Genomic DNA, 14,006 nt, shown 5'->3' with positions numbered 1-14,006 from the left:
TGCTGTTGTTGGTAGCGGCAAAAGGCGGTGTCATGTCCATAACGGTTACAATTGCCACAACGACGACATCTAGCAGTGGCGGGGTGATGGTAGTTACAGGTGGCACACTTGGCGTGAATCCCAGTGTACGGCCTTTGGGCGTTATCAGGAGCAACAGGGTTTGGGTTAACAGGCGGCACAATCGCGTTACAAACGGGGTTGGATTGCTTTCGCTTCCTTCCCCTATTGTTATTCGATTGTTGGGTAATCTGGTTGGCTGGCTTGGAAGAAGCAGGTTTTGAGGCTTGCTTATCACGAACGCGGTTGTTATTAAGGGAAGCGGCCAAACGGTACACAGCTTCGATGTTATCGAGGTTGGCTGCCTCAATCGTATCGCGCATGCTAGGGGGTAATCCATTGATGTACTTGGTTATCTTGCGCGCGGTAGTCAAGACAAGGTGAGGGACAATGACACTGAGTTGCTTGAAACGGGTGGTATAGGCTAGGTTATTATCATCAATCTGCCTTAAGACCCAAAATTCTTCTTCCAACTTTTGTTGCTCATGCGGAGGGCAAAACTCGTCCATCATTAGGGCCTTAGTCTCCTCCCAGGTCAACGCATAAGCCAGCTCGTTCGAACGTATGTTTCTTTCATTCGACCACCACTCGAGAGCTCGGGCTTGGAATACCCCAGTCGCACTACGCGTCTTGAGCTCTTCAGGGCAATCGCTATTGATGAATGTGACCTCTATGCTGTCAAACCACTCAAGCATAGCGGTCACCCCATCATTGCCAGTAAATGGCTTGAGATTGCACGAAGAAAAGTGCTTAAAGTTGAACGAAGCGGGCTTGCGTATTTCGACCTTAGAGTCGACGGAAGAGTGAGGAGTTTCAGAAGCTCGAATCTCGGAAATGACCTTTGGAACGACGCGCGCAAATTGATCGGCCATGAAAGCCATCATCTTCTTCGTGGAGGGAGACTTTGACTTCTTAGACGCTTTGGAGAGACGAGAAGACATCTAAGATTCAAAAGGTTGAAAAGGTGAGACTTGGTCACAATGTTTGTTTAAGAAAAATGAAGTTGATCACATAACATAAAGAGTCACATAACATAAAGGGTTCAAATTGATTCGCATAGCATGAAAGTTTAAACGTTTCATATAGCATAGTCATGAGTCCCACATAGCATAACATGAATAAACGAAAGCATTGTAAATTTAGTTTGTTCACGAGGGATTATTATTGTTTGTGATTGCGGTAACGTGCGAAATGATTAAAACGACATTTTGAAATGAACGAACGTTCAAGTATAAAAATCACATATAAATTGAGATGCATAAAAGAGAGGCTCAATAAAACATTGGAGTGTTTCGGGTAGAGAAACGTCGACTATTCCAAAGTGGGCCGAAAGTCCTTTCGAATTAGAGATATTGTGCTTTGGCCTATAGGCAAGATACTCTCGTCGAGAAGCGATTAACGGTATCTTACCCTTCCAGTTACTACACATCTCTAAATGATTGGAACATTCGGGACTTTGGCGAGAATAAAAATCAAGGAATGGGACTTAATCGACAAGATGCGGGTTTCACCCCTAACTTGACGATTTCGTACCCTAAATGTGGTTGGTACTCGTCGGCCAAAATAAATTTTGACACTTTGACGAGGGTCCACTAGAGTTGAAATGGAAATTACCATTAAGTTGTGGATGTCACTCCTATCTTAATGGTGAAATTTCGTGCAAAAATAGATTAAAGGTAGAATGAGAGTCGTTTACCAAATTGTGGGTTTCACGCTTATTTTGGTAAATTCTTCTCGTTGGTGTTACAAGAGTATAAAAATAGCATAAGTGTATTCGTGTTAGCCTTAGGAAAGGCACATAATTTTAATCAAAGTATAGCTAGAAAGCATGCATGGTAGAGTACAAAAGTCTTAAACAACAAATAAGAGGCAAAATTCCTAGAACTATAGATTAGGGCAAAAGCATGGCAATTTTCCTAATTCCCTATAGTTATGGCTCTGATACCAATCTGTCACACCCCAACCGATGGCGGAAACATCGGGATGAGACGAAGTGTGTATAGATTGCTAGAGACGTCATAACACTATGTGACAATATTTAATTAAATTCAAATTTCATTGCAATACTAAATTGTCATACAAGGTTCAAATAGAAATAACAACATAGTTTCAAATTGTAACATAACAACAAAGATAAATTAATCTAGGTGTGTATCTAGTCCACCCTAAATCTCGTTTCATCTTTAGTCCATACTTCAACAATTAACCTGCAACATGTATTAAAATAGAGTTCAATGCAAAAGCAAAGGCGAGTACACAAGTTTGACTACATAGCATAATAGAATAAAAACTCATATCCAACATGTAACATAGTGATTTAATTTACTAGCGATGCAATTTTTGGCGTACTATATGATCAAACCCAAGAATACAACGCACAATAGCCTAATCCCAATAGTTTAGCGGGATAGAAATGTTTAACTCAACAATACCCAATTAGAATAGCGGGCGGGGCGTTAATCCTATAGCGCTATAATTGTTAAGGTGGGCTAGCAAAGTTAATGAGCATATAACGTTACAAATCGTTCATAGAGCATACAAGCATAGCAATTGATCACAATAGTTTCATGTTTCGTTCATAGATAGAGTATGTTTTGTTTTAAGCATAAAAGTTTGTTTTGTATAATCATACATGTTGCATCCCAAAGTGTAAAGGGAAAAAGGGATCGAGTATACTCACGGTTTACAAGTCTTGACTTGAAGTTCCGAGAGTAAGTTTGGTGGATGATTTAGCTTGGAGCACCTAGTCCTTCTACACGAGGAAACGTAGGTGTGTGAGTTTGGCGTTTACGGAAGATTATGAATATGGAATAACTTATTAATACGAAAATAAAAATAATCAACTTTTAGACTTTATAACCGTTATATGACACTAAGTAACCACTAGGGTTATGTTGTATTTCATGGGTAGTAAGCCCATTAGAATCATATTAAGGTTTAGGTCTTAGATGTTGTTCTACTCCTTTGACATGTAAACATAGGTTTAACATCAAAGGTTCGAAGGAGTATATATTTATACTTAGGATATATATTACATATTATTTAGGTCCAATATTCAAGTAGGAGGTAGAAGATTAAATCTCCATTTAGGTACCTCTAGTTACAAGGATGTCATGAATGGGGTAGGAAGACTAAGCTTCCATTTAGGCACCCCTTTGATGTTCACCACTACACTTGATGTAAAAACAACCAAGGAGGGTCATGAACTAAGGTTTGTACGAGTATATAAAATAACTAATCTATTAGAAATCATCAAATAATGAGTGGATTCTTATGAAGGATAGCCCAAGCTAATCCAACCATCACACATTCAACAAGTTTCACACTTGAACATTACTTGTGGGTAAAACCCTAAATAAAACAGAAAGTTTATGAGGTTTTAACCTCTGATTTAGATGTCTCAACCATGTTTTTAAGCCTAACCAACCATAAGAGAGGTTGTAAGCATTAGGACATTGGTTTGAGATGTGTTTCACACAAGTTGGATGAAGTTTGCATAAGTTTGAAACAAAACAGAAAGTTTTTGGTCAATTTCGGAGTAATTCCAGGTCTGATTTCTCCAAGGAGAAGTCAAGGAATCAAACTACATGATTAACCAAGCAAGTAGGAAAAAGAATGAGCAAAAACGGACAAGAAACGAGTGAGATATGCTCACTTTTGTGCAAGAGTATGAATCTACTCGAACCTTCTGAATTAACACGAATTTGGGACTGATTTGGAGATTTGAGAGTGTTTAGAAAAGTGAAAATAGCTTGGATTAGGATTGGTATTTATAGGGAAAAAGTTAGGTTAAGTTTAGGTGAGTATTTAATGCCATAATCGAGTTTAAAACTCAAAAAAAGGTCAAAATCGCGCTCAAACAGACCTGCTGGAGGGTCTGTTCGCGCTGATCAGGCTTCAGTGAGGGAGTGGTTAAGAATTAAATGTGCTGAATAAAAACCATGTGAAGGCACTGGTGGAGTGGTGTGTGCGTGTGTGTTTAAGCTGGGTGACCCGGGTTCGAGTCCTGGCACCCGCTTTTTATTGTTTTGATTTTTAAACAGTTTCAATAATTGCAGAATCAGTCCCTGAAGTTTAGTTTGGTGAATTGGCACTAACGGTCCCTGTGGTTTAACTACTAACCAAGTTATATGGTTTTTTAAAAGGAAACTAACTTTTAAACTAACTAAGTTATATAATTTTTTTTAACCAATTAGTTTATCTAAGTAATTGCTTAAGTAATTTAACTTGGTTTACTAACTAGGTTATTTTCTATCTTCAAAATCTAACGGGACTAACTAGATTATTATAAAAAATGAACTTTTAAATAACAAAATTAATTATTTTAATTAATTTAATTAGTTTAAGCTTGAATAATGACCATATTTATAACGAAATAAAATCTTTAAACGTTTATTCGTTTCATAAAGCTTTCGAGTTTCACTATTTTACGAGTTTCAACTAGTTTAACGAGCATTGAGCGTAATAACGAATCGAGAGTCTATGATAATATATCGTTCAAACGTGAAAATCGCACATAAGTGTAACACAAACATGAATAAAATACCTTCGTTTTCATTATGATCAATAGTCTCGAATTACAAATGAAACGAAAGTAGATTACAAAGAGAGTACAAATGTCTAAACATGGAAGGTACAACACGACTTGCTAAAATAAGAAAGGTTCGAAAATGCGGAGCGTTACAAAAAGTGCCCTAATACGACTATCTACCTCTCAGCGCGACAATCTAAGGCAATTCTAGGTTCTGACTTGGTTTACTAGACACAAATGCAATTAGGGAACTAACGTCGACTTCTCTCAAAATCTAATTTAGCTATATACTGCACTGCGACCTAATAACTAACTCGAGCCTCTCAGCGACAAGTTAAGCAGAATATTTACTTCTAATTGTATTTTAATTACTGTTTCTAAGGCTATCGGCCGATTTACCCAAAGATCACCCGAACCCGCAAGGATGCAAATAATCAACACAGATCTATTATGTGAAAGACATCCACCAAAATCTATGTGAAACAGTAAACAATCCACAATCAAAAGTAAATACGCATACGCACCAAATCAGAAAATCTAGAACACGTTACTTTCAGAAATCAATCCATAGTCAATAAAAAAAACCGTTAAAAGATCCAGATATAAATTAAACCATCATCAAATCTAGGTAGTATCTAAGGTTTAGCCAAGAAACATGATGTTTAAAACAAACAAAACAAGTTTAAAACAAGAATTCATCGTAAAGTATTGAAAACGCGAAAATAAAGAACACCGGGAGATAAAACCCGAACAATCTTCACTCTCACGATCCAAGCTTCAACCGATTGATTCCCGCAAGCTAAAGCACTCCGAAAAGCTCAAAATCACCTCCGAAATTAGTCCCTGTGGTTTGGGTCATTTTATCAGTTTAGTCCAAAGGTTTCATTTTTAACCTGTGGGTCCAAAAAGGTTTAACAGTTGCCATTTTAGTGCACTGGATCAACTTCATCCATTTTTTCTGTTAACGAGAAGGCCAATTCGGTCATTTTATATGACTGAATTGCCCTTTTAGTTAACAAAATTACATACAAAATGACCAAGTTGGCCTTCTCGTTAACAGAAAAAATGGATGAAGTTAACCAAGTGGACTAAAATGGCAACTGTGAAACCTTTTTGGACCCACAGGTTAAAAATGAAACATTTGGACTAAACTGGCAAAATGACCCAAACCACAGGGACTAAAATCGCATTTAACTCTTAATTTAGTTTCTGATAACTTATGGAGATAAAAGATGTATCTATCTACTATAATAAAAATAATTTTTGGACACGTGTCATTCATTGAAGGTATCCTCAAATTTATACTTATCTTATATTAACTAACTAAATAAATAATAAATTAATATTAAATCTTATCACACTTTAATAAAATATTATCCTCAAATCTAAATTGTTAATCTAATATATTTTTAAAAAAATACCTCTCTTTCCTTCTTATCTTATATTAAATATATAAATAATAAATTAGTATTAAATGTCACCCTAATTTATTAAAAATATAACTTTTTTCATTATTTGGTATACAAAATTATATTTATTCAACTCGTGTAAAACGTGAGGTTTTAATTTTTTTTTATTATTTAATATTCAAAGTTACATTTATATAACTCGTGTAAAACACGAAGTTTTAAAAAATGTAACTTTTTATCATTTGCTATGTAAAATTAGATTTATTCAACACGTGTAATACAAGGTGTTTTTAAGGATATAATTTTTTTTATTATTTGGTAGATTTTTCAACCCGACTATACATGGTTTTTTTAAAAAGATACGACATTTTTAGTATTTAATATACAAAATTACATATTATTTAATCTGTGTAATACACATGGTTTTTAAAGATACAACTCTTTTTTAGATCTATTCAACATGTGTAATATACAGGGTTTTTAAGGATGTAATTTTTTTATTATTTGGTAAATTTATTCAACCCGATTATACACGGGTTTTTTAAAGATACGGCGTTTTTAGTATTTAGTATACAAAATTACATTTATTCAATATGTGTAATACACATGGTTTTTAAAGATATAACTTTTTTATTATTTGATATATAAAATTACATTTATTTAACTAGTACAATATATGGGGTTTATAAAGATATAACTTTTTATTATTTAATATATAAAATTACATTTATTCAACCCGTGTAATACACGGGGTTCTAACCTGGTTCATACTAAAATAATACAATATATTCATACTTATATAAAAGAAAGCTGGTAGCTAGTAGCTGTAGCTTTTTAGATATATTTGTTGTTTGGCAGAGTAGCTGGATCATTTAATAAAATGAACAAAATTGACATAACTAAAAATTTAAAAAGTTTGTGCATTAAAAAAGTTCATTATCTTTAGAGGTTAAAATAGTCATTTTTCCCTAAAAACTTGTAACTCCTTCTAAACGCTACTAGTAGGAACGTTCGACCAAAAGCTTCAAGCCCCTTCAACCAAATAAAGCTTTTTATTGAGTACTAGTTTTTTCTTAAAACCTTAAAGCTAAAAGCTACTAAAAGCTCATAAAAACTCAATACCAAACACACCCTAAATAAAAAAGATAGAAGAAAAATACATTACTTATTTTATAGGAAAATAACTAAAACGTATATGTAAACTTAGTGTGTTAATTGACCAAAAGTTTAACAAATATACATGTAAATTTAGCTTTCATTAAAATAGTCAGTGCTCATTTTTCTAATTAGAACATGTCACATCACCTCGATTAGCTAGGGGTCTGTTTGATAGCATCTACATCTGAATTGATCAGATATGGTGCGTTTAGTTCTTTAAAAAACACCACTTAGTGGTTCATGAACCTTTTAAATGGGTAAGTTTTAGAAACATGCTTATCGATTCAGTGGTTGCCTTTTAATCGACCAAACCTCTTAACAACTCATTAAAAGGTTGTCAAATAGCCCTAGCAGCTATAAAAACGCATTTTTAAATGCTGGCTAAAAATTTAAATAGCCCTAGTAGCCCATTCTTTTGGCTGAGATGGCTATAAAAACGCCAACTAAACGTGCACTTTTAAATGTTGGCTTAAAAATTTATGTTTATTTGTTTTTTTTAAACCTTTAGGTGCTGTTTGTTTTTTATGAAAGGCTATGCGCAAGCTCTTCTGTTTGCGCCGCGTAGATCACGCGCAAACATTGCCACGCGCAGACTGTTTGTTTTTCGAAGACGTTTCATTAAAAAACGTCTGCGCGAGCTCTTCTTGGTGTAGACGTAGCCCAGCCACTTCTAAGATCTTCTAAGATCTGCAGAGAGTTAAACACCACCACTCACCACCACCGCCCATCACCACCACCACCACCAACGTCCACCACCACCACCGTCCACCACCACCACCGTCCACCACCACTGTCCATCACCACCACCGTCCACCACGCACTATCGTCCATCACCACCACCACCGTCAACTACCCACCACCACCGTCTACCACCATCACCGTCCAACACCACTACCAGTTTATTTTAGAAGTTTGCATACGTTAAAAAACAAACAACCTTCTTCTTGCACACTACAGACGTTTGATCCACCTTTTCTTCTACAAATATCTGCAGATGTGGTCCGAGATGTAATCTTTCCCTCTTTTGCTAATTTCTTTTCGGTCCCTTTTCCGGTACCAAAAGTCTGGTAAACTAATCTTACATTCTTCACCCCCAGACTAACCACCTTCCTGAAATTCGGATCCCCACATTTCACATTAATATCACCCCCAGACTTACCACCTTCCTCAAATTCAGATCCCCACATTTCACATTAATATCACCTTACACCCCTGTACAAACACCCGCCAACAAACCCCACACCAATTACCAAAAAATGGGTATAATAACCCTCCCAGATCCGTGAAATCGAAGCCAAATTCCCATAAATCAACCCTAAACATGGAGTCCGGAGGGTTTACTGCTGAAGATCTATCAACAATCGGAGGTATTGCTACTGTCTCCTTGTTGCATTCTTTCATTCCAACTCACTGGCTTCCTTTCTCCATTGTTGGCCGTGCTCAGAAGTGGACTCTCTCTCGTACTCTTCTCGTCAGTAAGTTTTCTCTGTTTATTTCGTAGAATTTGTTATCTGTGTGTGTTATTCTGTTGATTATGATCAGATCTAGCTAGCGTGTATGTTATAGTGTGATTATATTGCTGTATCGTTGTTAGGATTGCCATTGGTTGCTTGATTGAGCTGTAGAAGGTTAATAAGAAGTTTAGAAATAGGTTTTTTGTTTAGTAGAGATTGAATGCGAGATATATAGTTTAGTTTAAGCTAATTTGTTGTTGAATGAAGTCTTAGGGTTTACAGTTTACGTGTATGCAACAGTGTAATTATGTCGTTGTTACGATCGCCGCCATCGGTTGCTTGATTGAGCTGTAATAAGTTAGTAAAAAGGTTTTTGTTTACTAGAGATTAAATGTGAAATACGTGACGGTGAGCGATGATGTTTTAGTTTAAGCTAAATTGTGGTTTCCCAAAAGTTTGGGGGAAGTGTTGTTGTTGAATGAAGTCTAGGGTTTATAGTTTACTTGAATACTTGTTATCACTAAGAAGATTTTTCTTTGAACGGCCAACAGAATCAATCCCGAGCACTCTCGGGGCATCCACTGGACCAAACGGAGTACTCTAGGGCTGGGTTTAAAAAAGCGCGCTTTAAGCGTGAAGCGATGAACCGTTTGGAATAGCGCTTTTTTTGGCCTGAAGCGTCACAACACGTGAAGCGTTTTGAGGCGAGCTTTAAGCGCGAAGCGACCATGGTTTGAGGCGACGCTTCAGCCCAATCAGGTCACATTTGGGCCATTTTTTTAGGCCCAATAGTCTTTAAATAGGGTTTAAATGTGGCCCTACTTCTTTACCCTAATAATCAGCCGCTATCTTTACTTGATTATGATGATTATTGATTAAAGACTATTTTTATGTGTGTTTCGACTTTAATTTATGTTTTAACTATGTTTTTTATGTGTTAAGTGTGTTTTTTTAATCATGTTTTGTGTTTATTATTGATTAACAAGTAGAATAGGTCATATTGATGTGTACAATATTTTTTTTTTATTTTGAGCGCTTTGTATACGTGAAGCTCTCGCTTCGCGCTTGAAGCTTCGCTTAAAGCTTTTGGAACCAAAACGCTTCGGAGCGCCTTGCGCTTTTTTAAACCAAGCTCTAGGGTTTATAGTTTACTTGTTACCATTAAGAAGATATGTTCAGTTTTGAAGTTTAAAAACCGTTTGTTTGACATCAGTAGTCACGTTGTAATGGTTTTGATGTTAATCATGGACCTCTAGTGCATTAGAATATTGTTGAATGAGAAACCTAATAAGCTATATAACCTAGAATACTAACTTTTAACGCGTTAACGATATTTCCCATGCATTGCAAAAGTTATATATCATGGTGAAACATGATTGATTAAGAAAGATAAGTTTGTATTAACACACCCTCGTAAGATGTTAACGATTGCAATATTAATATATTGATCATGCTTATTATGAATTAACTGTCTTCTTTTCTTCTACAGCTGCATTTGGAGCTGTATTGCACGTCTTATCTACATCTCTTCTAGGAATTACAGCAATCACCATATCAAACACCATTGCTGGTGAAGAAACCGTGCACAAACTTGCATCATTGTTACTAGTTGTACTCGGCGGTAGTTACATATTGTTATTCATGTGTGGAAAAGGTGGTCACACCCACACCCACAATCAACCGATGGAAAAAATGGCGGTTGCTGGGCTTGTTCTTGTTCCCGCGTTGTCTCCTTGTGCAACCACACTTCCCGTGTTTCTTGCTGTTGGAAATTCATCATCGATGATGGTACTTGCTATTATCGTGTTGTTATTCAGGTAAATTTAGTCATTCTTTTGAATATGGCTAGGGCTGCAACGAACCGAACGAATACGAATACAAACAAGACCTTGTTCGTGTTCGTCTGTTAAGAAATATATGTGTTCATGAACACTTACCGAACGAAATTTTATGTGCGTGTTTGTTGTGTTTGTTAATTTTAGGCACTGAACGAAAACGAACGTTGATGAACACGATTGAGCACAAACTAATGTTCATGAACACAAATGGAAACAAACGAACACAAAGAGCGTTGATGAACAAAGTATTATGATACACCAACACTTATTAAATATTTTATTTGTCGGAATTTTGAAGTATTTAAATAAATATAAAAACTAAAAACACTAATGAACTATCAAATACAAACGAACACGTTCACGAACACAAATGAACGAATGCTGCCTCTGTTCATGTTCGTTCATTTAACTAAACAAACAAAAATTCTTGTCCGTATTCGTTTGTTTAATAAACGAACGAACACAAACGAACTTCCTGCCGAACGGTTCACGAACTGTTCGTTAAACATTCGGTTCGTTTGCACCCCCAAATACGGCAAAGTATTTCGCACTTACAAAAAGGGATGACCTATGTTTTTATTTTTGGACTTGCAGCACGATAACTGTGATGACGTCATTGGTGGCTCTATCATTCTACGGTGCTAGTCAGCTCAAGTTTCACTGGATGGAACGTTATGACAAGCTTCTAGTAGGATCTGTACTCTGTTTAGTTGGAATCTTGACACTTATTTTCCATGATCATGAAGGACATACCCATACAGGTTCAAGTGAAGAACATGTGCACCGGAAGCTTTTTATGCCATTATGAGAATTTAACAAGTCCTGTAACCCTTGTGCTCTTTAGAAAAAAAACTTATATTTTCAATTACTTTTTTCTTATGTTGCCACACAGGTTGTTGTTTGTTGATTACAATGGAAATCTTAGTTATATGAAAATCTGATGTATCTTGTAAAGTTCCTTAAAATTTGATTCTACTGTAATGTTGTTGATTGGGAAGATTTATTGATTGCATCAAGAAGTCGTCAAATTTGATGAAAAGGGTAACTGGTTTTGGTGTCGGTGTTGGAATATTGGATCAAGCAAACTTGAATAACACCGACGGTTTTAAGTAACAAATCACTAGTTACGGTTCAACTCTTATTACGAACAAAGACCACATTTTATTTACAATGACCCTAAAACCTCTGTTGATACTAATAATGCTCGTGATCAAAGTTATGATATCCACTTTGTACATATCAAACTGGAACTCGTATAAAGTCGATGAAATGTGACTGCTAGTATAGAAAATACAAATATGTTGAAACATTAAACTCATTAGACAAGTAAAGACTAGTAGGAACTCGATACAAATTTCCTATTTTAATTTCTCATGCTACAAATAGCTCAAACCGACAATAACTAATTCAGTCTCTCTCCCAGATTGTTATCTAGGCAAGAGTGTCCATCAGTTCTTTGGGACAAGCGTACCTATCAATTTAAGCATACTTCTGTCTAGTGAACCAGCTGCGATTTGATGTATTAACAATGATAAAGTAGAAGCATCAAGTGAGTAACTTCTTCTATCCATTTCCTGTAAAAGCATCTCCACATCATCGCAATTCTGGTGCTTAAGATATCCTTGGAGAAAAACATTGTAAGTAACACTATTTGGTGGGCAGCCACTCTCATCCATTTTACAAAACAAGTGTTTTGCTTCCTTTAGTAAACCTTCCCTACATAAGCCACTAATCATCACAGCATATGTGCGAACATCAGGTTGCAAGCCTTTTACAGTAAGGTCATGGAAAAGAGCACTTGCAATATCAAACTTCCCACATTTGCTTGCACCTTCAATAAGTATTGTGTACACCACGATATTAGAATTTAGCTTGCTATCACCAACCAGATGAAACAAAGAGAGCGCCTCTTCAACTTGACGGTTGTTGCAAAGGCCATCTAATATTATTCTATAGGTGCATTCATCTGGAATAAGGCCTTGTGCTCGCATCTCATCAAAGAGTTTTCGTGCATCTCCACAACATCCAACCCGAAACAATCCCTGTATCATCGTGTTGTAAGTGACTATATCAGGTTTCAGACCTTTTCTTGTTATATCATGAAACATATGCATGGCCTCTTCTACTTTCAAACTCTTGCAATACCCGTTCAATAAACTGTTGTAAGTAACAACATTAGGGACTAGACCTTTCGAAGTAAGTGAATCAAAAAGTGTCATTGCCTTGGTCATCTCACCTCGCAGACAGTAACCATCTACAAGTGAATTGTATGTCACGATGTCAGGAACCACACGTCTCTCAACCATGATGTCTATAACAGCCTCCGCTTCATTCACCTTACCTTCCTTGCAAAACGCATCGACTAATATGTTAAAGGTTCGCAAACTAGGAGAGATACTTAGATCCTCCATTTCTTTTAGCATCTTAGCGACCTCCTCCCAACGACATAAGTTACAAAGACCATGAATCAAAGAGTTGTATGTGATGACATTTGGTGGAATGCCTTTGTGAAATACCATCTCTTTGAAAAGGTTGAAAGCATCATCTATCAGTTTGTCCTTGCAGAGACTATCAATGATGGTATTATATACTACAGTATTAGGCTTACAGCCTCTTTCATCCATGAGCCTTAGCAAGCCAATGGCAATATCATTATTTCCAACCTTGCAAAGCCCTTTGATCATAGTGGAATACATAACGACATTAGGTTCACAGAGTTTGTGCTTGATGAGCTTCTTGAAGAGTCTCTCTGTTTCAATAATCCTATCTTCACGAATGAGTCCATCTAAGAGTGTACTAAATGTGAAGACATTGGGTACAAGAGCTCGCCTGAAGCAACAGCCCAGGAGTGCAAAGCCGTCGTTGGTGCGAGACATCTGACAACAACACTTGATGGCAATATTCATAGAGTAGGCATCAACAGGAACTCCAACGACGCACATTTGTTTAAAAAGGTGGAGAGAAGAAGAAAAATGGTTCATTTTGGCAACAGCATTTAACAACTGATTAAACTTGATAACAGATGGGAGGGGTTTTCTCTGGATGATTTCATCGAACAGGTTAAAGGCATGATCCAAGTTGGTAAGTTTTTGATACCTAGACAGAGGAGGATCCCCATTATTTGAAAAGGAATTGGAGTGAAGAAGAGAGGCTAAAAGAGTGGCGTGAGGACTGAATCGGGAAGAAGAAAGAGGGTTTTGTAAAGGAAGAAGAAAGGAGTCACCTTTGAATTTGATGAAAGCACGAAGATGAGAAATTATCATCGTCCGAGTCTCCAACAAGAGAGAAAGCAGAATCGATGTTTATTCCTTCAAAACCTAACACACATTTTGGTTTGGTAGGAAACGTTAGAAAGCATGTCTAAACAAAGTTCTACAAATTAATTATTTATTTGAAAATTGACTTTCATATGTGGCAAGGTTGGGCTAGGCTAGAGCTAACAATTTCTACACGAATTGAACCTAAGACCTTTCCCCCCCTAAACCTAGGTGTTAAAGACTTTGTCTTTGCGGATGGACCACCACCCCATTGGTGTTTAATTTCGTGTCTTAACAGGTTA

At 36.5% G+C, this 14,006-nt stretch overlaps 2 protein-coding genes across 2 annotated transcripts; one reads left to right on the top strand and one right to left on the bottom strand.

Moving 5' to 3' along the window:
- The first annotated feature begins 8,408 nt into the window (after window positions 1-8,408).
- Window positions 8,409-11,459, top strand: LOC110899929. Its single transcript, XM_022146821.2, has 3 exons — window positions 8,409-8,630; window positions 10,099-10,426; window positions 11,042-11,459. The coding sequence occupies exons 1-3, from the start codon at window positions 8,477-8,479 to the stop codon at window positions 11,253-11,255; spliced, it is 696 nt and encodes a 231-aa protein (XP_022002513.1). The 5' UTR covers window positions 8,409-8,476; the 3' UTR covers window positions 11,256-11,459.
- A 246-nt stretch (window positions 11,460-11,705) lies between these two features.
- Window positions 11,706-13,785, bottom strand: LOC110902091 (pentatricopeptide repeat-containing protein At1g63330). The gene has a single exon (XM_022148829.2). It carries the CDS (start codon window positions 13,708-13,710, stop codon window positions 11,896-11,898), a length of 1,815 nt encoding a protein of 604 aa, XP_022004521.1. The 5' UTR covers window positions 13,711-13,785; the 3' UTR covers window positions 11,706-11,895.
- Window positions 13,786-14,006: the final 221 nt, after the last annotated feature.

Source organism: Helianthus annuus, chromosome 13, assembly GCF_002127325.2.
Source record: "Helianthus annuus cultivar XRQ/B chromosome 13, HanXRQr2.0-SUNRISE, whole genome shotgun sequence".
In the NCBI taxonomy this organism is placed as follows: domain Eukaryota; kingdom Viridiplantae; phylum Streptophyta; class Magnoliopsida; order Asterales; family Asteraceae; genus Helianthus; species Helianthus annuus.
The sequence above is the reverse complement of the archived record's forward strand: the minus strand, read 5'-3'. Positions and strand labels throughout refer to the sequence as shown.